We start from the raw sequence: 25,918 nt of genomic DNA on the forward strand, positions 1-25,918 counted from the left end.
TTATGAAAAAAGACAGTGGGGGAGTTTTGATGAAGGAAAAATAACAAAGACTTAATATTTCAGTTCCGTACAGATATTGCAAGGACAGAATATCTTTCAAATGCTGATGAACGACTTCGCTGGCAAGCAAGTTCATTACCAGCAGATGATTTGTGCACTGAAAATGCAATCATGCTTAAACGGTTTAATAGGTATGTTTACAAGCAATTTAAAAAATTAATTCATTCAAATGACAACTAATGTGTTTTTGTTTTGGTCATTTTAATTTCACCATTGGTTCAAACATCTCTCTTCTCTGAGGATAAGCATTGGATGTTAGAAGAATTCAAATTGTTTCACCTGGAGTGAAAACTAGAGTGGCCAGTGTTTTTCAGTGAGATGGGATGAGAGAAAGTGGAATTTAACTGCACTAAGAAATATAATTTGTGTTATATAAAGAAAAATTGTAAAATAAGTGAGCAGATCAGAAATGGTTTTGTGTAGAAGGAAGTGAGTGATTCTAAGAGAGGGATCTTAGGTTGGGGGAGGGGCAAGGGTAACCATTGTAGACAGAAGATGAAGTACCAAATATGAGTAGTAATATCAGTTGGGCTGAACCACAGAGAATGGAAAGGGAGAATAATGTGTAAGAAATCTGGAAAGGTAGGTTGAGATCTGTTGTAAAGGTCAAACTGAGGAACTTATATCTGACTTTAGAGGCAATAGGGAGCTGGTGACATTTTTTTGGTCCACCTCTTTCATTTTATTTTTAACATTTGTTTTAACAATGTTAATATGTTTTAATAAATGTTTTAACATTTGAGTTCCAAATCCTCTCCTTTTCTCTTACCCCATCCCCCTTCATTGGGAAAGCAAACAATTTGATAATAGATTATAAATGTGTAGTCAGGCAAAACATTTCCAAAATAATCATATTATGAAAGAAAACAGACATCCCAACACCTCCACCCCCAAAAAAAAGAAACCTCAAGAGAAATAAAGGTTAAAAAAAATCTGTATCTGTATTCAGATACAATGAATTTATATTCTAGGGATGGATAACATTCTTTATAATAAGTCTTTCAGGGCAGCTAGGTGGCATGATTAAGTCAAAGTTGTCTTAGATGACAGCATTACTGAGAAAAAGTTAAGTCACAGCTGATGATCCTACTCTATTGCTGTTACTTTGTACACAATACATTTGACTTTGCATCAGCTCAGGTAAATCTTTCCAGGTTTTCCTGAAAGCAATCCTGCTCCTCATTTCTTAGAGCAGAATAGCATTCTGTCGTAATCACACATCACAATTTGTTCAGCCATTCCCCGATAAGCATCCCCTCAATTTCCAATTCCTTTTCACTTGGTGATGTGGCCAGAGCTGCATGTATGGAAAATCAGGACTTTGGCAACAGTGTAGGGGATGGACTTGAAAGGAAAAGACTCAGGACAAGGAAAATTTTTTTTTAATCTTTTTAAAAAATTTTTTGCAAGGCAGTGGAGTTAATGACTTGCCCAAGGTTGCACAGTTAAGTAATTAAATATTTGAGGTGAGATTTGAACTCAGGTCCTCCTGATTCCAGAGCTGGTACTCTATCCACTGTGCCATCTAGCTGCCCCTAGGAAAACTCTTAGGTGGCAATAATCTGGTGAGAGGTGAAGACGGCTAGAATTTGGTAATATCCATGTGAGTAGAGTGCAAAAGATGTGGAATTCAAAGGACAGGAAAGACTTGAACATATTCAAAAGCATTTGGAAAGGATAAGGAGATAGAGATTGAAGATATGAGGGAAGAGTGTAGAAATTATTATGAGGGGAATATACAGGAGGAGATTGGATCAGGGGAACTTATAGAAGGATTCACCCATAGCAAAGAGGAGGCTGCCTCATATGGTCCTGGAGGAGAGGAGGAAAGGAGACAGTAGGGGATAAGATCAAGGAGCCTTGAGATAAAATGGAGTCCATTGCTGATGTCTTCAATTTTTCTCAGTAAAGTAATTGGCAAGTTTAGCTGAAAGGGTGGAGAACCTTGTGGGGACAGATATGGGAGGAGGGTTGGGGACTGGAGAGGGGAGCTTGGGGAGAAAAGAGATGGTTTGGAAAAACTTAAGTTGATATTAAAATGAAGAATTAATTAAGGAGAAATGAACAGATTGCCTTTTTTGCAGGGAGGGCTGATAGCATTAATTTGTAATGTACCCAGGCGCATAGTTTTGTGACTAGACAGCCTTTTAATACTATAAAAAAAATTTTTTTACTGTGCCATTTCAAGTTGATTTATAGTGGTATTAGATTTATTTTAAATTTAATATCAATTCTATAAAACTATATACAAATTGAGGACATGTTTGTGGAGGATATTCATAGAGAACAACAAACTCTTCACAAGGGATATTTACCCCAATTCTACATATGTAGAACGTAAAAGATGCCATAGTAGTTATTTTTGTTGATTATGAAAAAGCATTTGATTTGGTAGACAGAACAGAGTGCTACCTTGTGAACTCTTTTATAACTTAAAATGTCTTCCAATAACATATCAAGATCAGTCCTGATTCCCTAGAAGATGCTAACAACTCTGATCTCTAGGACCTGATTACAGACAGATGGGTGGTCAGACTTGGTGCTGCCTGGTGCATGATGTGTTGGGAGAGAGGAAAGCTTTTGACCCAATTATTGGGCCTCTTGCAGTGACTTTAGGGAGGATAAAAATCAATGAGAATGGGCAGGCATAGATGGGTCACAATTTACATAATTGAAGAGGATTTCCTGATTGAGAAGATCAGAGGTCCATTTTAGTATTTAATTGATACTTCTGGTATGAGTATTTGGTCTTTGAAAACTTAGCATTGCTTATAACAAAAACTATAGGGTCACACTGTTGTGAAGCATTTTTTTTTGTCTAAAACAGTATAGATGGTCACAGAATATCAAAGACTTAGGAAGCTACATTCTTGTTTTTCTAATTTGAATGGGTTTTGTTTTGTTTTTACTAAATTGACTCTTTATCATGTAATTTTAGATATCCATTGATCATTGATCCTTCTGGACAAGCCACAGAATTTATCATGAATGAATATAAAGATCGGAAAATTACTCGAACAAGCTTTTTGGATGATGCCTTCAGAAAGAATTTAGAAAGTGCCCTGAGATTTGGTAACCCCCTTCTTGTCCAGGTGTGTCATCAAATTCCAAAAAAACTTGTTTGTTCTCCCAAGTTATTCCTTTAGGCCAGGGTTTAAGTTCATAGATCCAAGGTTTAAAAACCTTTACTTAGGCCCTTGATTGATTTTTTTTTAATTTTAGAAATGGTGAGCTAAATAGAAAGAAAACTATTGAAAAGATCTTGATAATTTGAGAACCCTGAGGTTTCATTTAGTAGAACATAGTGGAATAGAACTTAGAAATTAGAACTTTACCAAAAACCAAAAAACTTTACCAAGAATAATTGTCTTGGGGAGGTTAGGTGGCGCAGTGGATAGAGCACCAGTGTTGGAGTCAGGAGTACCTGAGTTCAAATCTGGCCTCAGACACTTAATAATTACCTAGCTGTGTGGCCTTGGGCAAGCCACTTAACCCCATTTGCCTCACCAAAAAAAAAAAAAATTACACGTTCAATTGGGAAAACCTATTTGGAGAGCTCTCAGTTATCAGGTGGTTGCAGATGTTTATCCTGATTATTATTATTATTATTATTATTATTATTATTAAGAATCCCCATTTATGGGGCGGCTAGGTGGTGTATTGGATAAAGTACCGGCCTTGGAGTCAGGAGTACTTGGGTTCAAATCCGGTCTCAGACACTTAATAATGACCTAGCTGTGTGGTCTTGGGCAAGCCACTTAACCCCATTTGCCTTTCAAAAATCTAAAAAAAAAAAAAAGAATTCCCATTTATTCAGTAGAGTTATTATTTAGTTGATGCTAATTGTGGAAGGAGTTTTATTTATTATTTAAACATATTCAAATTTAGGATGTAGAGAGCTATGACCCAGTTTTGAATCCAGTGCTGAATCGTGAAGTCCGGAGAACAGGTGGAAGAGTATTGATTACCCTTGGTGATCAGGATATAGACTTGTCTCCATCATTTGTCATCTTCCTATCTACCAGAGATCCAACAGTAAGAAAGGAAAAAAACCATGTATAAAATTGTATCAAGTTTAGTGTATTATTGTTGGTGAATACAAGACAGAAAGTATTCCATTATTTTTTTTGATAGGTTGAATTCCCACCAGATCTCTGTTCCCGGGTAACATTTGTGAACTTCACAGTAACCCGAAGCAGTTTACAAAGCCAATGTCTGAATGAGGTTCTTAAAGCAGAGAGACCTGATGTGGATGAAAAACGTTCTGATCTCCTTAAACTTCAAGGTATATTTCTAAATCTAATAGTAAACTAAGATGAACTCTTGAGAAACATTTACAGAAGTTTATTTGATAAAAGTAAGAAGGTTGAAAAAGGCACTGCTAGATGGTTTAGAGTAGAGTTCTGGCCCTTGAGTCAGGAGGACCTGAGTTCAAATGTGACCTTTAGGCACTTTTACTTGGTAACCTGGACAAGTCATTCAAACCTGTTTGTCTGTTTCCTCTTCTATAAACTGAGATAGAGAAGAAAATGATAAACTACTCCAATATCTTTGCCAAGTAAATCTCAAATGGGTTCATGGGGAGCCAGATTGAAACAAGTGAACCATAACAAAAACAGAAAGTTGAAGTTCATACATTCCAGGTTTTGTTACACAGAGCAAGAGGTCTTCATTTGATAGAAGGAATAGGGGGTATCATATTGTGCAAGACCAAGGAGTGGGAGGCAGGCTAAGTAGTTCCTCTCATAGTGGTCTCTAACCTGAATATTAACAGTAGATTCCCTAGTTTAGTCTACCCATGGAAAGCCTGAGTCACCTGCCCTTTCAGTAAAGCCAAGGGTGGTTTGCTTTCTGCTTGGTCTGTGTACCTTCAAGTGCCTCTGAACATGTCATGGAAAATTAATGGATGTTTCCGTTTATCCTTATTTGCTGCATCTCTCAGAGAGAGAATAGACTCCAAGGAAGATTTATATTTTCCTTAAGAAACTTTAATCTTTTTTTACCATGTTGTCATTGTAGACTGCAAATGAATGCAAATATGACATGTTAAGATTGCTCTCCATTTAGCAGCATATGTTTTAGTCATTATATTTAGTACTAGAAATTGTGCTGATCCTTGCTCTTTTGCCAGTAGCCACCAGTTCCCTTTGACTTTTCCTTTGGTCAGTTTATTGAGTTGATAGCTTAGTTATCTTTAAAGTTCAGGTCATCTTAATCGTCAAATCAGCTTCCTTAATATTTTTCCTCACATTCTTCCTCAATTCTGTCATTGATCCTTTTGTTTATTTTACCTATCCCTGTCACCCTGGGCTAGTAGGATACCCTGATATTGTATATGGAAAATAACTTGTGGTGCCTCAAAATATCATCATATCTGGAACTGAAAAGCTGTCCCTTTTCCTTCCATTTTATTTCTGTTGGTGGTAATACGTGTAACATCAAAGTAATCTTTGATTCTTCTCATCCCGCACAACCAATCAGATGTTAAATTCTGTCAATCCTACCCTCATGATCTTTTCACATTTGTCCCCTTTATTCTCCCATTGTGTCACTCTAAATTAAGGTCTTCATCGTTTCTTAGAATATCATAACGAATTTTTTTTTTAACCTGTAAGTAACCTCCTCTCTAATCTTTAATAGCATTGCTCAAGTCTCTGGTTGTGTTTAATCCTCTGCTTTAAAAAAATACCCTTTATTGGCTTTTATCAACTATCAGAGTATACATTCTTGAACTTGGTTTTCATCAGATAGCATCTCTATGAAGCTTTCACTGACCTTCTTGGGCAGTAAATATTTGGTAAGTGACTGAGTTTCCCTACTATTGCTAAAGGTGTTTGTTTGCTTTTTTTAAAAAGGTGAGTTCCAGTTGCGTCTACGTCAGTTAGAAAAGTCTCTGCTACAAGCTCTTAATGAGGTTAAAGGACGAATTTTAGATGATGACACCATCATTACTACCTTGGAGAATCTGAAGAAGGAAGCAGCAGAGGTCACCCGAAAAGTAGAAGAAACTGACTTAATCATGCAGGAAGTTGAAACTGTTTCCCAGCAATATCTACCACTTTCTACTGCCTGTAGCAGTATTTACTTTACCATGGAGTCACTGAAACAGGTGAAAAATACTAAGACTTTTCCCTTGATCTTAAGCACCTTTTGACTTTTTAACCTTTTCAGTCTGTAATTTAGAACATCACTTATGGAGCTCAAATCTTAGAGTTTGGTTTGACTTTATATTAACTTATGTGCCAAATGGCTCGACAGTTAACAATCAAACATTTTTAAGCTCTTGATGTGTGCTTTAGAGTTGGAGCTACAAAGACAAAAAAAAAAAAGAAAAAGAATTCCCACTCTCAGGGTGATGATATAGGAATAGATAAGAACTATAGGGTAGATTTGGATGAGGTCTTTAGGGAAGAAAAGCACTGATGTTGGGAAATTGGGAAAGGCATTATGGGGAAGGGATGCTGTTTGAACCCTCGAAGAAAATGAAACAGGTGTGGAGAGCCTACATGCCAAACATGGAAGTGAACAGAAGAGAGAGACCTCAAAGTATTTAAATTGTGGGTAGGGGAGCAGTATACAATGGGATAAGGGGCGTGTTGTGAAGGATTTTATAAGTCAAACCTGAGTTTATATTTGACCTTATAATAGAGGGCAACCACTGGATTTCATTAAGTAGGGGAGTAATGAATTACATTTATACCTATCTCTAACTCCTGGCCATATCTACCCTTAAAGAAAATTACTTTTATTCTCTGTGGTGGGTATAATGGACTAGAGAGAGACTCAAGGCAGGGAAGTCAATTAGGAAGCCTTTTGCAACAGACAAGCATAGGAAGGTGGGGGGTTTTAAAGGATTCAGTTAAATTGGTGACCATAGAGCCAGAAACCATGGGATGGGTGCATTTGATGCTATGGAGAACATGACTGCAAAATGTCAATTGCTATGTGGAATGTGGGAGAATGAAGTGCGAATCCTAGTGCTGAAGCTATGAACCTGTGAGACTGGAAGAATGGGGGTTCCTTTGACAGAAATAAGGAAGTTTAGAAAAAGGGAGGGAGCTGTCCCACTTGAGTGATGAGCTCAGAAACTACATTGCAAATGACTAAGTGAGTGAGAGGATGGGAAGGAGAGGCAACATATATAGAGAGGTGATTCCAGGAATTGGACTGAGGAATGAAGGAATGATTTAGGAAGGAAAGCCTACAGAGATGATAGGGTTTAGGAGAGGTAGGCTAACATTTAATTTAAATTGATGGTTCACGTCAGTACCTGACATTATGGTTGGTCTGAAACGTCATCTGAGAGAGAATTAGAAATAAAATTATTCTCCTTTTATAGAATTCATGAAAAGATGGTAGAAAACTTAGCATTTTTCAGTCTAGAAAGCCAATATTTAAGGAGAGGAGAGTATGTGACAGAAGGTTATGGAGAGAGTAAACATGAACTGAGCCAAATCTTAGAAAATTATAATTTATGGTTCCCCAGGCCTTAATCTCTTGGGCCTCAGTTTCTTCTTCTGTTAACTAAGAAGTTTGGATTAGAGAACCTCCAGGTCCCTTCTATTTCTAGATGGATGATCTTATGATCCTAAGTTTTACATGCCAAAGTGCTATCAACTGGACAAATAAAGAATGAGGGAGGGACAGCTAGGTGGCACAGTGGATAGAGCACTGGCCCTGGAGTCAGGAGTCCCTGAGTTCAAACCATGCCTCAGACACTTGATCATTATCTAGCTGTGTGGCCTTGGGCAAGCCACTTAACCCCTATTTGCCTTGCAAAAACCTTTTAAAAAAAAAGAATGAGGGAATTACTTAAAATAACCAGATTAGTATAAGGTAAAAATACTGCTATGGTGAAGGAAATGTTGAGCTGCTGAGTTTAGAAAAATATGGAAATTGAATTTGTGTAAGAAGATGCTGTTTGGGCGGCTAGGTGGCGTAGTGGAAAAAGCACCGGCCTTGGAGTCAGGAGTACCTGGGTTCAAACCCGGTCTCAGACACTTACTAATTACCTAGCTGTGTGGCCTTGGGCAAGCCACTTAACCCCATTTGCCTTGCCAAAAAAAAAACCTAAAAAAAAAAAGGAGATGCTGTTCACCTTCAGAGATAGGAAATAAGCAAATTACAGTCTTATCCATATGTATATGTGTATGACAGTAAATATCAATTAAGATGAATGCATACATGGACATTTTGGTATATGTATGGATGCATAGATATGCATATATGTGCACATATATCCACATTTAATTGTGACCTTCAGGGGAGGGGGTAGGGAATAAAATAAAAAGAACATAAACAGAGAACAGAAGAAAAGCCACTAGAACACAAAGAAAAAGATTATTTTGAACACATTTATCATAGGCTTCCTTGAAATGGAAATTTCTTTCTCTTTTTTTTGGAAGGAGGGCAAAGCAATGGGGTTAAAGTGACTTCTCCCAGATTATACAGCTAGGTAATTATTAAGTGTCTATGACTGGATTTGAACTCAGGTCCTCCTGACTCCAGAGCTGGTGCTCTATCCACTGCATCACATATCTGCCCCACTGAAATTTGTTTCTTTATATTTTGAATCCTCTTTCATGTTATGCTGTTCTCATGGCATTATTTTTTTCTTTTCCTTGTATTTAAGTTTAAAATTTTTAAAAAAGAATTATTAAAAGAAAGAGTAAGAGATTAAAAGGTATTGATGGCCAGTCTGTGACTGGTTATTAAGGACAGCTAGGATTATACTTCTCTGATGTTTTGGGGCTAAGAGCAACCAAGTTTTTCCCCATTTTCCCAAATCTGTTTATGCCTATTTCACTCCCTTTTAACACCATTTTCAGAATACTAAAATCAGATAACCCTGTGGTGTGAAACTCATTCCGTGTTTGTAATGGAAATGGAGATATGCATACTAGATTCAGAAACATAGATTAAAAAAATTTTAGCCAAATTCGTTGCAGTACAAAAGGAAATTTTTTTATGGCAATGAAATTTCTTGACAAAACTTCTTTTCAGAAATTAAAGTTCCATTAATACCATTTATTTATTCATTTATTTATTTATTATGGTTCTTGGGCTGTGATTTCATTAATGTGGAAGCTCACATATAGATAAAATCATGTATATTATATATCCATATATATATGTGTATGACAGTAAATATCAATTAACATGAATGCATACATGGGCATTTTGGTATATGTATGGATGCATAGATATGCATATATATGAATCTTAAAGTCTGCCTGGTACACTGAGAAATACAGTGATTTGCTCATGGTCACACAGCTATTATGAGTCAGATCCATCTTTTACTTACTATACCATACTGTTCCTCTGATATTCTGTTACTAAAATGATATTTCTTTCTTTTTTTGTTCATTTTTTCTTTTTCAGTACTAGTTTTTGCTTATATTGTCCTCCTAGATGTGCTTTGTTTAATTTAATTTCTTTAATTTCCAGTCTTCTATATGTATCATATTATTCATTTCTTGTGTTATAATAATTCCATTACATTCCTATTTGTTCAGCCATTTCCCAGTTGCCAGACATCTACTTTGTTTCCTGTTCTTTGCAATCAAAAAAAAAACTTTACTTTGGGAGGTCCTACTGAGGGTAAATTTCTAGTCATGATATTTTGATTTCCTGGCTGAACAAGACTCCTCTATCTTGAGGCTCTGGGCATTTTTTCTGGGTATCCCCAACCCTTGTAATGTTTTACTCTCCATTCCCAATTGTGGACCTCCTTGGCTTCCTTCAATAAGGATCTTACCTTCTACAGGAAGCCTCCCTAATCCCTCTTCATTTCAGTGCTCTCCCTAATTTAAATGCTATCTTTGCATTGTTTAGATTTATTTAAATTTCTTTTTTTCTTGCCATTGCTTATTACAGTGTCTAGCACATAGTAGGAGTTTAATAAAATTATTAAATTTATTATATGTGATTACATAGACATGTGGTTCACTTCCTTTGCGTAACTCAGTTGTTTTCCACAATGGTCAGACCAAATCACAGATCTGCCAACATCATAGTGGACTTGTCACTACACAGTTCATCAAATATTGCTTGACTGTTTCATCTCTTTCCTAGGTGTGAAATGAAACTTCAGAGTTGTTTTGCTTTATATTCCTATTATTATGAGTGATTTGGTACAGTCTTTCATGTGATTTCAGTCTTTTGAGAAATGGGTATAGATATGCTTTGACCACTGATATTATAAAGAGATTTTGCCATTATACTCATGTATGCACAGATGCGACATAGACCTTTATAGTATGAATATATCTTTACAAGACATAATAGAAAAAATTTCCCCATTGAGCAACTTGCCTTCTAGTTGTTTTGATTTTACACATGCAAAAACCTTTCAATTTAATCAAAATGACTTCTCTCTTTTGAATACCTCTATCCCTTGTTTATAAGCTTTCTCCTTAGCTATGTCTATAAAAGTTGTCTTCTGGCTCTTTTCTAATTTTTTTAAATGATGTGACTTTGAATTCAATTTATGTTGTCTATCCATTTTAAGCTTATTAAGATATTTGGTGTAAGTGCTGCAATAAAATTTCTGAGACATTTAGTTACAGACCAATTGTAAGATTACCAGAGTTATTATTTATCTTCATGGACTATTTGCTGGTGACCAGCTCCAGTGTCAAAAGAATTGGATAGTTTCTGCTGTGTTTTCACTGTTACTTAGAAAGTAGAAGAAAGAAACATGACCACTTAAGAGAAATTCTAGTTAAAAATTAGGTGGATTTTTTTTCTAATTACGTGTTTTAGTTTTGTGTATAGATTTGAACCAGTCTAACTTTGACTAATTTTTTTTTCAGATACACTTTTTATATCAATATTCCCTTCAATTTTTCCTGGATATTTATCACAATGTCTTATATGAGAATCCAAACTTAAAGAACATTACTGATCACACCCAGCGGCTCTCAATCATTACCAAGGATCTCTTCCAGGTAGGAGATAAATTGCCTATTTTTCATGCATATTTACAAGTTTCTTGTAAAATTTGTTTACTCCAGTGGAAATAACCAATTCAATGATTTGTCTTTGAGCACATCAGCATTTGTTCCTTCTGTCAACAGGTGGCTTTTAACCGAGTGGCTAGAGGCATGCTCCACCAAGATCATATCACCTTTGCGATGCTTTTAGCAAGAATTAAACTGAAGGGCACTATCGGGTAATTTTTTTTTTCCTTATTCAGATTCACCATTGGGCAAAGAACTAGTCATCATGTCTTCACCTGTTTAACAAATACAAAAGGCCTACTGAATGCTTCCCCCTCTGCTTGTTACAAGTAGAAAATAGGCTGAAAGATCAAAGCCTTTGGGAAGAAGTCTGATTGGAATATGTGTGATCTTTTACAAATGATTATAGAAGCAGAAACAAAGGGAAATCCCTTTGTGTTTTTCTTGTGTTAGTTGTTGATTTCTGCTGTAATTTTTATTTATGCCATGACCAAGTATTATTTTGATCCTATTACTTTTAATGATAGTGAATTTGCAAATTAGAAACCCAATTGAAGGAAATGTTTCATGTACAGGGAGCCAACTTATGATGCTGAATTCCAGCACTTCTTGAGAGGGAAAGAAATCGTACTTAGTACTGGTGTTGTTCCCAAAATTAATGGATTGACTGTAGAACAGACAGAGGCAATGATGAGATTGAGCTGCCTTCCTGCATTTAAAGATCTCGTTTCAAAAGTTCAAGCTGATGAGGTAAGTGCTTTAATTACCTGTTATTATGAAGAAGCCTGGCCTTTTCTAAGACAACTGGATATCAGGAATTGTACCTGTAAAATAGCATAAATTGTACTTGTGAAATCTTGACTCAGGCTTTCAATATGTGAGCCTTAAAAATAGTTTATTGCTTTTTCATGTGCTATCTTTGCATAATGGTAATGTGTTAATTGTTTCCATTGCAGCAATTCTGCATTTGGTTAGACAGCAGTTCCCCAGAGCAGACTGTGCCGTACCTCTGGAGTGAAGAAAAACCTGCAAGTGAGTTCAGACCCAAGTTTTTTTCTCATTCAATCATAACTTACTGAGGATTGATCCCTAGATTATGGTTGTCTTGATTTTTCAATCAAGTTTAATTTTATTTCTTGAAGAGAACTCTCAAGAAGTTGAAGTCTAATGAGTAACAATTGTATAAAGTTCCCGGGCAAGAACCAGTAGTGGATCCCAAATTCTTTTGGTTTATTAGCTATCAAAGAATCAGCAATGTGAGGACTTTAATGGATTATTACCTGTGAATGTGGTATCAGGATAAAGGGACTGTCAACTACAAGGAGTTTTGCTCTAGCGGTTTTGCAGCGGTTGACCCCAAGAGCTACTAGCAAGTGAGACAAAAATCTCAGGATTTCATTTCCAATATACTTAAAGAGCAAGTGAATGTTTACCATAACCTCTCAGCATGCATGAGATGTTTCTTTTTTGTCAGGGTTTTGTAAGCATCATCTGGTTTCACCTTCCTCCAAAATAAATAAATAGTTAGTTTCTTCTCATGTTATTGGGAAGATGGGAGTGTCCTTAAAGGAACAGTAGGAAGGATTCGCTATGAAAAGAAACAGGGTTTAAGAGAGGATTCAGGGAATCAGTGAGAAATCCTGACCTTATATGACACACAGGAGAGGGAAAAGGACCAGGGAATGCTTAGAGATAGTAGCAATTAGAATCTTGAAGAATGAGGGAGTTGGACTATCTCAGGAGAAAGCTGCTTCTTCTAAAGAGGACTCTGAGCATTTTTTCTGGGTATCCCCCACCTTTGTAATGTTTTATTCTCCATTTCCAATTATGGACCTCCTTGGCTTCCTTCAATAAGGATCCTACCTTCTACAGGAAGCCTCCCTAATCCCTCTTCATTCCAGTGCTCATTGAGTAAAGGCAGGAAGAAAAAGGTAGTAGCATACAAATTGACTCCCTAATGATGGTAACTCTTTGTTAACCAGATAATAATTATAGGAAATCCCAAAACATAACTGGAATGCAACAGAGAACTTCTTAATACATGTCTGCAATCAATAAGCATTTTTTTAAGCATGCATCTTCTATGTGCTAGGCCTTGAAGATACAAGTACATAAAGTGAAATCATCTCTGTTCTCAAGGAGCTTATGTTTTAATTGGGGGAAAGAAGTGTGTACATATGCATATGGCACAAATAACAAGGTTTAATATGATATACTTTGGAAGGAAGAACAAATCAAGAAAAATTACTACATTGACCATGCGTGACCAAAAAATATTTGTCTCAAACTATACCCTGAATCCATCTGTCTGATGAGTAGCATCCTCGATCCTCTGGAATAGTAGTCATTGCATTTATCAGACTCTTTAAGGTTTTTAAGTTGTTTGTTCTTACAGTTTAGTTGTCATTTAAATTCTTCTGCTTCTGCTTATTTCACTCTACAACAGTTTGTACAGATATTCCCAGGATTTTCTGAAGCCATATTCTTCATCATTTCTTACAGCATAATAGTATTTCTTAATATTCACATGCCCTAATTTGTTCAGCCATTCTCCAGTTTGACTGTCACCTTCTAAGCTGACTTTTTTGCAACTACAAAAAGAACTGCTATGTATATATTTGCACACATCTAGGTCCTTTTCCTCTTTCTTTGATCTCTTTGGAGTTTCGACCTCGTAGCAATTATCCCCATGTCAAAGGGTGTGCACAGTTCAAGCAGTTAAAAATTGTTGACCAGAATGACTGGACCCATTCATAGCTCCATCATTAATAAGCATTAATATGCCTATTTTCTCTTAGTATTTATTATTTTCTTTCTTTTATCACCTGAAACTTTATTTTTTTTCTGGTGAAATTGTAGACTATATCATGAATGATTAGTGAACTTCAAGAACAGAAAGTTCTGACCCCAGAGACCCAGCTGGGCTTCATTATAAGAACACGTCCTTAGCTGAGTGACCTTGGGCAAGTCATTTAACCCCATAGCTTTGCAAAAATTAAAAAACAAAACTTTATCACACTAGACTAACTCATTTCCTGTTTTTGACAGTGTCAGATAGGTAAATAGGACATAGGGTTATATACATGATTGTGCATGTATAACTCATATCAGATTTCTTGCTGTCATGGGGAGGGAGGGAGGGAGGGAGAAAAAAGTGGAATTCAAAATCTTACCCCAAAAAAAATGAATGTTGAAAACTACCTTTATATGTAATTGGGGGAAAATAATAAAAATAAAGGTCAAACTAGATTTTAGGAAATGATGATATACTATCTGATGATCCAGTGGGAAAAATGGAGGTTTGTGAACTTAGTAGAAGAGCTGTTATCTGCAATCAGAAAAGATGCATCACTGAAACCCAAAGAGTAGTTGTTAATGATTCACATCATTTTAGAGAGAAATCTCTAGCAGACTATTCCAGGAAGCTATCTCTAATATAAAATATAAATAAACACAAGACCAATGACTTGGATAAAGGCATAATTTCCAGATTTGTAGCTGACAAGACTAGGAAGAAGAGCTAACACAGATTCAAAACTTACTAACAAACTTGAATCAGATTTAAGAAGGTAATAGAAACAAATGTAACGTCATAAACTTTCATTTAAAGAAGTCAGCTTTGCAATGATAAAGTGGGATGAAGGTCCATGGATAACTTTTGTCTGAAAAAGATTGGCAGCCTTTCAGATATCAGAAACAGTATCCAAAATGAAGGAGGTGAGAATACCACTCTCAAGAGTCAAAATCCACCTTGGTTGTTGTTTTTTTAATTCTGCATGTTGTATTTTAAGAACATTTGTAGAGGCAGCTAGGTGGCATAGTGGATAAAGCACCGGCCCTGGAGCCAGGAGTACCTGAGTTCAAATCCAGTCTCACACACTTAATAAGTACCTAACTGTGTGGCCTTGGGCAAGCCACTTAACCCCATTAGCCTTGCAAAAAAACCTAAAAAAAAAAAAGAACATTAGTGTAATGGAGAGGAATTTATAAGAGAGCAAGGTAGAAGCTCTGACCAGGTGATCATGCCACTTTGGATAAGCGAACATACTGGGAGATAGGAAGGGCTGTTGGTGTGGGGGGAACCGTCTTCAGGAATTTGAAAGACTTACGTGGAAGAGGAAAAGATTTGTTTTTGAGAGGATGGAGGGTATAAAGGTGAATTTAGCCAGAGGCAGGTCGTACCACCTTGTACTAGAGGTCTGCCAGCACCCTCTCTGGGCATTGCAGCTGGGATTCTTGGTAAAATTCTGATTGGATTCTAATGCTCTTATGTCTCTTCCAACTCTTGAGATTCTAGGATAGTTTAATAGCAGTGGAAGAAAATAAAACCAAACTTGACTCATGAGTCAGTTGACTCTGTCACCAAATGTGAAAAACAAAAGGGAAGTTGAGTCAAATTGAGTGACCGGTGCTTTGGCCTTCTCATTTCAGCCCCGATTGGTCAAGCCATCCACCGGCTGCTGCTGATCCAGGCTTTCCGCCCTGACCGGCTTCTGGCCATGGCTCATATGTTTGTTTCCACAAATCTCGGCGAATCTTTCATGTCCATCATGGAACAGCCATTAGATCTGACACACATTGTGGACACTGAGGTAAAGCAAACCAGGCTTGTAAAAGAAAGCAGCTGAGGGAGACCTGCTCTCAAGTCAAACGGCAGTTTAATCTCTTGGAAAGTCATCAGAATGAGTCTAGGCAGAGGGGTCAGATTGCTGAGATTCCCTTGATCCAGTTTTCCTCATCATCATCTGTGAAATGAATCTGCAGAGGCTGGACTGGGGTCCCTGTCCCTCTGGAGCACACCTGAGCAGAACACACCTGAGCACGCAGGGTTGGAAGGGTGCTGGAGCTGGCACACAAGAGCTCACTGAAACAAAGTTGGGAGTGGGGTGAGGGTGGCTGTGCCTCTTGTGCATCCTGAGCAGCAGCACCAAACACCACATTCTGACAGTACTTTAATTTCCAGTGAAGAAGGAATTTTTGTATGTTCTTGCTCACAATATTCCCTTTCTTCTCTCCTTAGGTTGGAGGATCTATGGAAAGATAGGTGCGGTTTCTGATTTTATCCCAGTTTTTATCATATTGAATGTCTTTCTTTATAGGTAAAACCAAACACTCCTGTGCTGATGTGTTCTGTACCTGGATATGATGCCAGTGGACATGTGGAAGATCTTGCAGCTGAACAGAACACACAGATTACATCTATTGCAATTGGTGAGGAGGCTTGGCTCTCTTCTCAAGAAGTCATTGCCCTGCAATTTAGGGACTGAAAATTGAGTGTAACCTTCCATGATTTTTTCTGATTATAGGTTCTGCTGAAGGCTTTAATCAAGCAGATAAAGCAATAAACACAGCAGTCAAGTCTGGCAGGTAGATGGCTATTTTATTTTTTCCTCTAGTTAAAATCTTAGTGGTCAAACATGTGTGTGAAATGTGATGGCATGCCTCCTCTTTCTTGCTTTCTCTAGGTGGGTGATGCTGAAAAATGTCCATCTGGCCCCAGGGTGGCTGATGCAGCTGGAGAAGAAGCTTCATTCTCTGCAGCCCCATGCTTGTTTCAGACTCTTCCTCACAATGGAGATTAATCCTAAGGTAATGTGAAATCCTATCTCAGTAAGCTCTTCTTAAATGCTGGCTTAATCCAGCCTTTAATACAGACATCCAGTTTGGGGTCTTCATGTGTGTGTGTGTGTGTGATTTAGCAGCACATGAGGAACCGGAGAGTTGATATAGAGTTATGTTTTTCCTCAGGTGCCTGTGAACTTGCTTCGTGCTGGACGCATCTTTGTGTTTGAACCTCCTCCCGGTGTAAAAGCCAACATGCTGAGGACCTTCAGCAGTATTCCTGTGTCAAGAATGTGCAAGGTAAATCCAGTGTACTACTCTTTTCTGTGTAGATTCTATCTTCCTGTCCTTCACTATGATCCATTAAACAATAGGCTATTGAATAGACCATCCCCAGTTTAGGAAAAAATTATGTTCCTAAAGCTCATTCTTAAGTATAGTATTATAGTTGATTATGAACCCCTTATTACAGTGTATTTATAACCACAGTTTAAGTGAACTATAGAATTATTAGTATCAACTCTGGGAGGAGAGGATTATGCAGTAGAAAGAGGAAAATGAATTTCTTGCCCCTATCTTGCATAAAGCACCATCCCTAGTTATCAAGTTAATTTCTTAAATATCCTATCACCTCTCCCACTTCATAATGCCCATCTGTTAAAATCTAATGTTCCACCCAAATAAAAGTTTTAGACATTCTTCACTAAGATGAAGTCCATCTTAGTGATTCACAATAAAATGTATGACAGAACTGATAATTCCAAAAATCTTTAATTGGTAAAATTTCAAGCAGTATAACAAAATAAAGGAAGTTGGTTCAGGGAGTTTGGCTAAGGTATCTTTGTGTCAGAGAACTAGTATTTGACTGGTAGGATACCCACTCCCAGTCAGTTCTAACACTTTTCACAGCTTCCTTTTATCCACTTCTCAGTCCACAAAACTAACCATGGCACCACAGAGATGGACACTGCAATTGTATGTGGGATGAGATTGTATTAAAAGCTAAGAGAAGATCAGAACAAGTCTAAACTATTGTTGCAAAAGATATGAGAAACTTTTTTACCATATGCTAATGTATCAGAAGTGGAACTTTCATAAAATCAGCCATACATGTATCATGTATAATATGTACTGTGTACATCACCTGTGTGTATATTTTTACTTAGACAAGAAATTTATCTAAGATAGGCAGGCATTCTGTTGAGTATGAGTATCATCCTACCTGATAGGTGATAATCACAGCTGAATGGGAGGCTGAATCATGACATGAATCTGAATAACAGGAAGCTTCTTCGGGTATCTAGGAAGCCCTGGTCCTTCTCACTTTGATTAAAAAAAAAAAAGGAAGTTTGTTATCTATGTCAGCCTTATCCACTGAATGAGATATATTCATTCTAAGACTTCCACAGGATATTGAAAGCTAGGCATTTACTGGAAATGTAAATGTTCATGTTTATTTTGACCTTTGGTATATTATTAAGCATTCTACTCTTGGTTATTATTTGTTTTTTTGTCTTTATGTGTACCTTGCAGGGGCTTAATAACTATTTGAAGGAATGTCAGGTGGGGAGAGGGAGTGGGGTGGATTGTTGTAAACTTATTATTTATTGCACTGATTCTGGCTTAGTTGTGTATGCTGTTTAGAAATTGGATCCACCTTATGATATTTTTTTCTCTTCTTGGTGACTTCTCTAGTCACCCAATGAGCGTGCCCGCTTGTATTTCCTGCTGGCCTGGTTCCATGCAATAATTCAAGAACGCTTGAGATACGCACCCCTGGGCTGGTCAAAGAAGTATGAATTTGGAGAATCTGATTTACGCTCTGCCTGTGATACAGTGGATACGTGGCTTGATGATACAGCCAAGGCAAGTCCCTCTGAGGCTTCCTCTTAATCATCCATTTCCTTGGGAAACACTTAGAGTAGTAAGAAATTTTGGTGTAAATGGGACATATTCTGTGTTTTGGAAATGAGCTTCCACTTAGAAGTAACAGAAACAGCACAGAAGCCACTTTCTGGGGGGTTCCTGAGAATTGAAATCCAGATCTTGCCTTATCCAGTCTTTGTTCCCGAATCAATGACATAGATGATTTCCTCTCCCTAGGGGCGACAGAACATCTCTCCTGATAAAATCCCTTGGTCAGCTCTGAAGACTCTGATGGCCCAGTCCATTTATGGAGGGCGTGTTGACAATGAGTTTGACCAGCGCTTGCTGAATACTTTCCTGGAGCGTTTATTTACAACTAAAAGCTTTGATAGTGAATTCAAACTGGCCTGCAAGGTTGATGGGCACAAAGACATTCAAATGCCAGATGGCATCAGGTATTAAAATGCTTTCTCTTGGACTTAATTTGTGGCATGGAGTCCTTGCCTTCTGGCCTCCTAGAGCTTTCTTTTTTCCTTCTAACTTCCATGACCTTTTGCCATGCAAGATCTGGCTCAATTTATGGAATCACATAGTTTGTGATAACACTTCTGAAGCTAGTCTGTGTGTGTTTTGTTGTTTCCAGACGAGAGGAATTCGTCCAGTGGGTTGAACTGCTTCCAGATACCCAGACACCTTCATGGCTTGGCTTACCAAATAATGCCGAGAAGGTCCTCCTCACCACCCAGGGTACTGTGTCACTTTTGTATTTCAGATAGCTCGTTTCCTTGCTTGAGCTCATGATCTATGGTTACTTCTGGTAGCCCTCTGAGCTTGTTCTCTGGGACTTCCAGTAGCAAGTAACCAGAAAGGAGAAGGAGTTGAAGTAGCAGATATTGCATGAAAGGTTTGTTAGGAGGATAAGCTGAAATTATGGGTATATTCCCTTGCAGTGGTTCTACAGCTTGGAAAGGATCTTCAAAATTGTGGAGTCTAAGTCCTTCCATTTTTATGGATGTAGAAACAGAAACCTAAAAAAGTGATAATTTTCCCAAGGTTACACAAAAAGTAGCAGATATGAACCTAGATCTTCTTAATGCTAATCCTTTTCCCACTGAATCCCATTTGAGTAGCATCACTGACATAAAAGTGTTCTGTGAGCTGATGCCGTTAGATTACCATCACCTTAAAAGGGTCAGTTAAAGTGCCTGTACTATCTGAAAATGAGAGAAAAGCTCAGCAAGATGTTCTTTTGCAAGATCAACAGCTTCTCTTGGAATTAGGAGTTATGTAAACTTAATCATTATCTATTAAAACATGCTGTTCTAAAATGAGATTTAAATGAAGAGAAACCTTTTCTGTTCATTGAAAACTTAGTTTTGGAATGAAGTGTGTTTTACCTCTAGGTAGAAATTGCTCTGATATTAAGCCTAAATAGCATAAAACTACTTTTTCTATATTTGAATATATATATATATTTTACTTTTCATCATCCTTTTCCCACTTGTGAGAATAAAGATTAAAAGGAGTTACTCAGGAACAGGGAAACAATTTAGGCATTCTCAATGCTGTTTCAGGGTGTGAAGTGCTACTAAAGAAACCTTTCTTTTGATTGAGGAGAAAGCTAATTAGCCTGATGAGATCAGACTTCCTGTTTTGGGTATAGGTGATCTTTTAAAATGTCTTTGAGATTGTCAGTATCTCTCAAGGGTGCTAGTAGCTGTTGTTACTGCTCCTTGGCTTCAGCTCTTCTACCTTTTCTGAATCCATATAACAATACTGCCAGATAGCCCATTTCTCCATGTTACTACTAGAATACCTTGAGAAATTATCAAATAACTTGCTAATCAATTTTAGGTTTCACTTCGATAATTCCAGCACCCTCGGTCTACATGCACTGGTTTTGATGAAGCCCCTGCCGACTATGAGATCACACTTCCAGCCTGACACATCCTAGCCATTCCTTTCATGATGTGGTCTAGAATCTTGACCACTTTTCCCTTTTGAAAATAAGACCAACGTTTGTCCTTCTCCAGGACAATTCTCCACAGAGATTCCAAGACCACAGAAGTGACTCAGTAGTCCCCCATCCATTCTCTCAAGACTTGGTAGAGTTCATATGGCCAGTGATCTGAACTAATGGGCAGTTCAGAGCTCTCATTATCTCTTTTCTGTCTGGATTGTCAACTCCCTATCAGTCATTTTTATTCTATATTTTTCAATTCAACAGAGATTTTTTTTTAAGTGCCCTTCACTCAAGTGTTCTATGATCTAATATAATAGACACATATGAAAATAACTGATCTAAAAAAGATTGTGATAAAGGCAAGAAAGCTGCACACTACTTATCAGTAATTTATTTGGTAGCACTACATCTTTTCAAGCAGTGAGATCAGATATAAAATTGAACTCATTCAATTTTTTTTTCCTTTTTTCAAATTCCGTGCTACCTTTAAATGTGTTTGGCTTAGGCATTGACATGATCAGTAAAATGCTGAAGATGCAAATGTTGGAGGATGAAGATGACCTGGCTTATGCAGAAACAGAGAAGAAGACCCGGACAGATTCCACTTCTGATGGCCGCCCAGCTTGGATGAGAACTCTCCATACCACTGCATCCAACTGGCTGCATCTCATCCCACTGAGTCTGAATCACCTGAAGCGAACTGTAGAAAATATTAAGGCATGTGATTTTTTTTGTTTCAATATATTTTTTCCCCAATTACTATAAAAATTATTTTTAGCATTCAGTTTTTTAAAATTTTGAATTTCAGATCCTCTCCCTGCCTTTTAATTTAATAGGTTATACTTGTTCAGTCAAGGCATATTCTCTTGATTTATTTTTCCAAATGTCTCTAGGAAGGAAAGTATAGAATAGCTTTTAATGATGAGAAAGAAGCTACTGCTGTAGAAGAAACAGGTGTCAGTGTTGAGATAGTACATCATTCAGAGGACAAGACATGGGAAAGATAAGATTCCTTTGTAGCACATTTATATACTATAAAAGAAGCCTATCTCATACTAGGAGGAGCAAGGAGAGCACCCAGTATCTCTCTGCCTATAGTCAAGGCATCTGAGTACAGAAATCTTCATAAACCCTTGTCTAGTTATGCTCATTCTGTACATTTGAACTTGCTTGTTAATCAGATTTAGCTTCTCCCTGGCTTGGGTACACCCAGCTCTCACTGGCCTAGCCATGCCAGAGGACCCAGGCCAGCCTGGGATGCTTCTTCAGTAAAGGCACATTGTGTACAGATCACATGGTAGAAACCAGATTAGTGCTGAGTGCCTAAAAGAAAAACACAACTGCCCCTGCCCCCAAAGGAACATCCCACAGGTTAAGTAAATGTGAAGTCTCTGCATGGTAAATTCAAAGTGAATCCAGGTAGCCATGAAATCTGGTGGGGCTTGGGGTTTGGAATGCTGATTGGGCTTTAGAGAAAAGCTTCTCTTTCCCTTTCAATTTAGCCTTAATTTCACTTTGAATGTAGGACCCTCTGTTCAGATTCTTTGAGAGAGAAGTGAAAATGGGGGCTAAGTTACTCCAGGATGTCCGCCAGGATCTTGCTGATGTGGTTCAAGTGTGTGAAGGAAAGAAGAAGCAAACAAACTATCTACGGACACTCATCAACGAGCTGGTGAAAGGTATTGTGGTTTCTGCTTCCATATGAACTAATGGTCTCCCAAGCCACAAAGGCTATGGTCAGCTTGATCTGTGATTAATAGACTGCTGATCTTCAGGCCATTGAAGGGCTCTGAAAGTGAATAATGAAAAGCAGTGGTCTGTACATAAAAGTTTTGAGATGACCTTCATCTTCAAAATGATACCTTTGACTATATTAGGTGCAGACCACATGGACTCCCACTCTCTGGGAAAGAGTTTACCCTTTACCTTGCCTTGGAAATCTGTCCAAGGGAGTCTCAGCTTGTGTTCCCCCCCCCCCCCCCCCATATTAGCAATTTATTGCCCTTGCTGACAGGAAAACTACACTAATGTTATGAGACTTGAATGTTAAAGATTTTGCCCAGTTTATACTTGTTTTCTTAAATGCCTGTTTTGAGGCAGCAAGATGGCCCAGTAGAAAGAGCAACAGAAGTCTGCCTAATGGTAGCTATTATTATTGGGTGCAAAGTGCTTTTCTAAGCTCTGGGAATAAAAGACCAAATGAGAGCAGAACTAGAAAGACAGATAATTGAAGAGGGAACCAGGGGAGTCTTGAAAAGGCATCTTGTTGCAGGCTGCACATAAGCTGACTCTTGACTGGAGCTGTCCCCCCACAGGAAGTCTAATAAAGGGCTATTTTGACTCTTTGCAGTAGAAGTTAACAATTGAACAGATGAGTTTCCTTACAAAAGCCGGATCTAGTTGATCAACAGGTTATTTTCCAGAAGTTTGTGAACCTCCAGACAACTAATGATCTCTAGTTTTGGATGCTTTGGGAACAGGATTCGTTAAATAAGAATAATACAAAATAATTAAAACCATTCAATTATCTCTGTGCCTGGTGTTTTAAACTTTGTCCTGAAAATACTGGATTTGGTCCTGGGATCAAGTCTGAAACCAGGCCTCCATCCCAGGAACTTTGACATAAATCTATTAATTGGTTCAAATTATTTGACTTTAAATAATTTGAAATTTGAGTAAATAATTTGACTTTAAAAATACCAGTTATTGTGACTCACACTGGTTAGAATGGAACCTACCCAAGTGAGAGGAAAAGAATTTCCAAAATGTATCTGATTTTTAAACCAGCATGGTGTTAGAATCCTCATCCTCCTTTTGTAGGGATCTTGCCCCGGAGCTGGTCCCACTACACCGTGCCTGCTGGGATGACTGTTATTCAGTGGGTTTCAGATTTCAGTGAACGGATTAAACAGCTTCAAAATATTTCCCAGGCAGCTGCATCTGGCGGGGCCAAAGAACTAAAGGTACTTTCTACATCCCTGAAATGAGAACAATTCCCATTAATAATCCAGGAGCTGTTGGGCTGCTCTGGGCTGGTGTTAGGGGAGGAACCAGACTTTCTTGGGGAACCTGGTTGACAGGTTATAGGCTATCATTTGGAATTAACTGAGACTTCCAAGGGCAGACCCTGGGATCAGAGGTTGTGCTTTTAGGAAGTAAGTCTGACATCCCCTCAGCATTTGTCTGAGATCTTTGATTTGAGAGGAGAAAGATGCCCATGACCACCCGAAGGACCTAAAAGTTTTTTCTCTTGGGGATAGAATATCCACGTGTGCCTCGGTGGTCTGTTTGTTCCTGAGGCTTATATCACGGCCACCCGACAGTATGTGGCCCAAGCCAACAGCTGGTCCCTGGAGGAGCTCTGCCTGGAAGTCAATGTCACCACTGCCCAGAATGCTGTCCTGGATGCCTGCAGTTTTGGGGTCACAGGTGAGCCAGGAAAAAGCCTCTGTCCCTACCTGTTAGGAAAGGCCTCAGCTAGAGATGGGGAGAGCCCCATAGGCCACCAAATGCTGAAATGTTTATCTAACTTTCATGTTAAACAAAGAAGACTTGATGCTCTGTTTCTAGTTTTCCCTTTTGATGTTTAACAATCTGTGAAAGTCTCTGGGGAGGGGGAAGCTGGGTGGCGCAGTGGCTAGAGTACTGGCCCTGGAGTCAGGAGGACCTCAGTTCAAATATGACCTCAGACACTTAATAATTATCTAGCCGTGTGGCCTTGGGCAAGTCACTTAACCACACTGCCTTGCAACCCCCCCCCCCCCCCCAAAGTCTCTGGGGAGAGTTAACTATATCAAATTCTCTATTGTTTTATTTTTATTTTTTAACTTGTTTAATGTATTTCTTGTAGGTTTGAAGCTTCAGGGAGCCACATGCAACAATAACAAGTTGTCTCTCTCTAATGCTATTTCAACCATACTACCTATAACACAGCTTCGTTGGATCAAGCAGACAAATGCAGAGAAAAAAGCCAATGTTGTGAGTTAGCCTTTGCCAGATTTGGGGGGAGGGGGTCATCTCTGTGATTGATACTTTGGCTTCTTTTTAGTTTGCAGATTTCCCCCACCAGAGGTTCACACCCCTGTGTCCTGTAAACACAATACATCCCCAATTCCGTTGGCCTCCCCTGGACCCCTATCCAAGTCCATATAGTTACTTTTTGATGGAAAATGCAATAGTTACATCAGAGCCAAATGCAGGGCAGATAATAAATAGTGCTTTGGGATCAGGATGATTGGACAAAACTTGAATTTAGCCCATTGACAGGAAGTGGTTCTGGACCTCAGCTGCTGACTTTAATCTAGCATTTCACCTCCCCTCAATGGAGAAATCTGTTTTCTTATGTAAGACCTAGTTTTTACTATTTAGTATTAAAGTGTTTTCAGCTTTGTTACTTTAACTGATCTTGTGATTAACCATGAATTCTCCAGTTGCACTGAGCTTTTTTTTTTTGTATATTTGCTCTCTCTTTTGCAGGTCACCTTACCTGTCTATTTGAACTTCACCCGGGCAGATCTCATCTTTACTGTGGACTTTGAAATTGCTACAAAAGAAGACCCTCGGAGCTTCTATGAGCGCGGTGTGGCAGTCCTGTGCACAGAATAACCTGCTGGTCTCTCACTCGGGTCCCAATAAGCACCTAAAATACTGTTTTTCATGCTTAAATTGTGTTCAGAGGGATATGAATTGTATGAAAAGGGATTTGTGCAAGTGATAAATGGGATATTGAGAGGGGAATATATTTGAGACATAGAAATGATGGTAAAAAGACAAAAGGAAAAAGTGGTTGGAGAGTGAAATAAAGTTTCCAAGCATGCCTCTGAGTTGATCTGTTCCTTGTCATCACTGTGCCAGATCTAGGACCTGCTGGGCTGGAGTCTTATGGGTGTGGCCATGAGTGACCCTTGTTCTTCTCTGGCCTGAGGGTGAGGCTGTTACATCTTTAAATGCAGTTAAGCCTGTGTGTTGCAGTGAGATTTAGACCTGGAAGGTACCTGAAGTAGACTTTGGAGTCAGGAGACTTGGGCTCTGAGCCCCCCTGCTTCATCTGAAGCTACCTGGTCTTTCAAGATTCATTCCAGTCCTAATGCATTGTCCTAGGACCCTTAATCCCTGATAGCACCCAGTGCAGTGCTTAGGATGAGTTCTTTTTTGTTTGTTTTTTCAAGGCAATGGGGTTAAGTGACTTTCCCCAGATCACACAGCTAAGTAATTATTAAGTGTTTGAGGTAGGATTTGAACTTGGGTCCTCCTGACTCCAGGGCTAGTGCTCCATCTGCTAAGCCACTTAGCTGCCCTTAGGATGAATTCTTTTTTTTTTTTTTTTAGTTTTTTTTTGCAAGGTTAAGTGGCTTGCCCAAGGCCACACAGCTAGGTTAATTATTAAGTGTCTGAGACCGGGTTTGAACCCAGGTACTCCTGACTCCAAGGCCGGTGCTTTGTCCACTGGGCCACCTAGCTGCCCCAGGATGAATTCTTGAAAAAAAGACCTTCATAAAGATAT

General features: G+C 38.4%; 1 protein-coding gene across 2 annotated transcripts in view; it reads left to right on the top strand.

Annotated features, from left to right (window-relative positions):
• The window catches only part of DYNC1H1 (dynein cytoplasmic 1 heavy chain 1), an 89,471-nt gene extending 64,233 nt beyond the window's left edge, over window positions 1–25,238 (top strand). For both annotated transcript variants that reach the window (XM_074213112.1, XM_074213113.1), the window contains exons 56-78: window positions 64–191; window positions 2,999–3,152; window positions 3,949–4,095; window positions 4,195–4,345; window positions 5,916–6,169; window positions 10,878–11,012; window positions 11,142–11,236; window positions 11,600–11,774; window positions 11,981–12,056; window positions 15,456–15,616; window positions 16,124–16,235; window positions 16,331–16,391; window positions 16,490–16,613; window positions 16,773–16,886; window positions 18,282–18,452; window positions 18,690–18,907; window positions 19,096–19,199; window positions 20,921–21,132; window positions 21,941–22,094; window positions 23,236–23,378; window positions 23,676–23,844; window positions 24,266–24,393; window positions 24,892–25,238. In XM_074213112.1, coding sequence (XP_074069213.1) covers window positions 64–191; window positions 2,999–3,152; window positions 3,949–4,095; window positions 4,195–4,345; window positions 5,916–6,169; window positions 10,878–11,012; window positions 11,142–11,236; window positions 11,600–11,774; window positions 11,981–12,056; window positions 15,456–15,616; window positions 16,124–16,235; window positions 16,331–16,391; window positions 16,490–16,613; window positions 16,773–16,886; window positions 18,282–18,452; window positions 18,690–18,907; window positions 19,096–19,199; window positions 20,921–21,132; window positions 21,941–22,094; window positions 23,236–23,378; window positions 23,676–23,844; window positions 24,266–24,393; window positions 24,892–25,020 — 3,315 coding nt within the window. In that variant the 3' untranslated portion in view covers window positions 25,021–25,238. The remainder of the gene's footprint in view (window positions 1–63; window positions 192–2,998; window positions 3,153–3,948; window positions 4,096–4,194; window positions 4,346–5,915; window positions 6,170–10,877; window positions 11,013–11,141; window positions 11,237–11,599; window positions 11,775–11,980; window positions 12,057–15,455; window positions 15,617–16,123; window positions 16,236–16,330; window positions 16,392–16,489; window positions 16,614–16,772; window positions 16,887–18,281; window positions 18,453–18,689; window positions 18,908–19,095; window positions 19,200–20,920; window positions 21,133–21,940; window positions 22,095–23,235; window positions 23,379–23,675; window positions 23,845–24,265; window positions 24,394–24,891) is intronic.
• The last annotated feature ends 680 nt before the right edge of the window (window positions 25,239–25,918 follow it).

Source organism: Macrotis lagotis, chromosome 1, assembly GCF_037893015.1.
Source record: "Macrotis lagotis isolate mMagLag1 chromosome 1, bilby.v1.9.chrom.fasta, whole genome shotgun sequence".
Classification (NCBI taxonomy): Eukaryota; Metazoa; Chordata; class Mammalia; order Peramelemorphia; family Peramelidae; genus Macrotis; species Macrotis lagotis.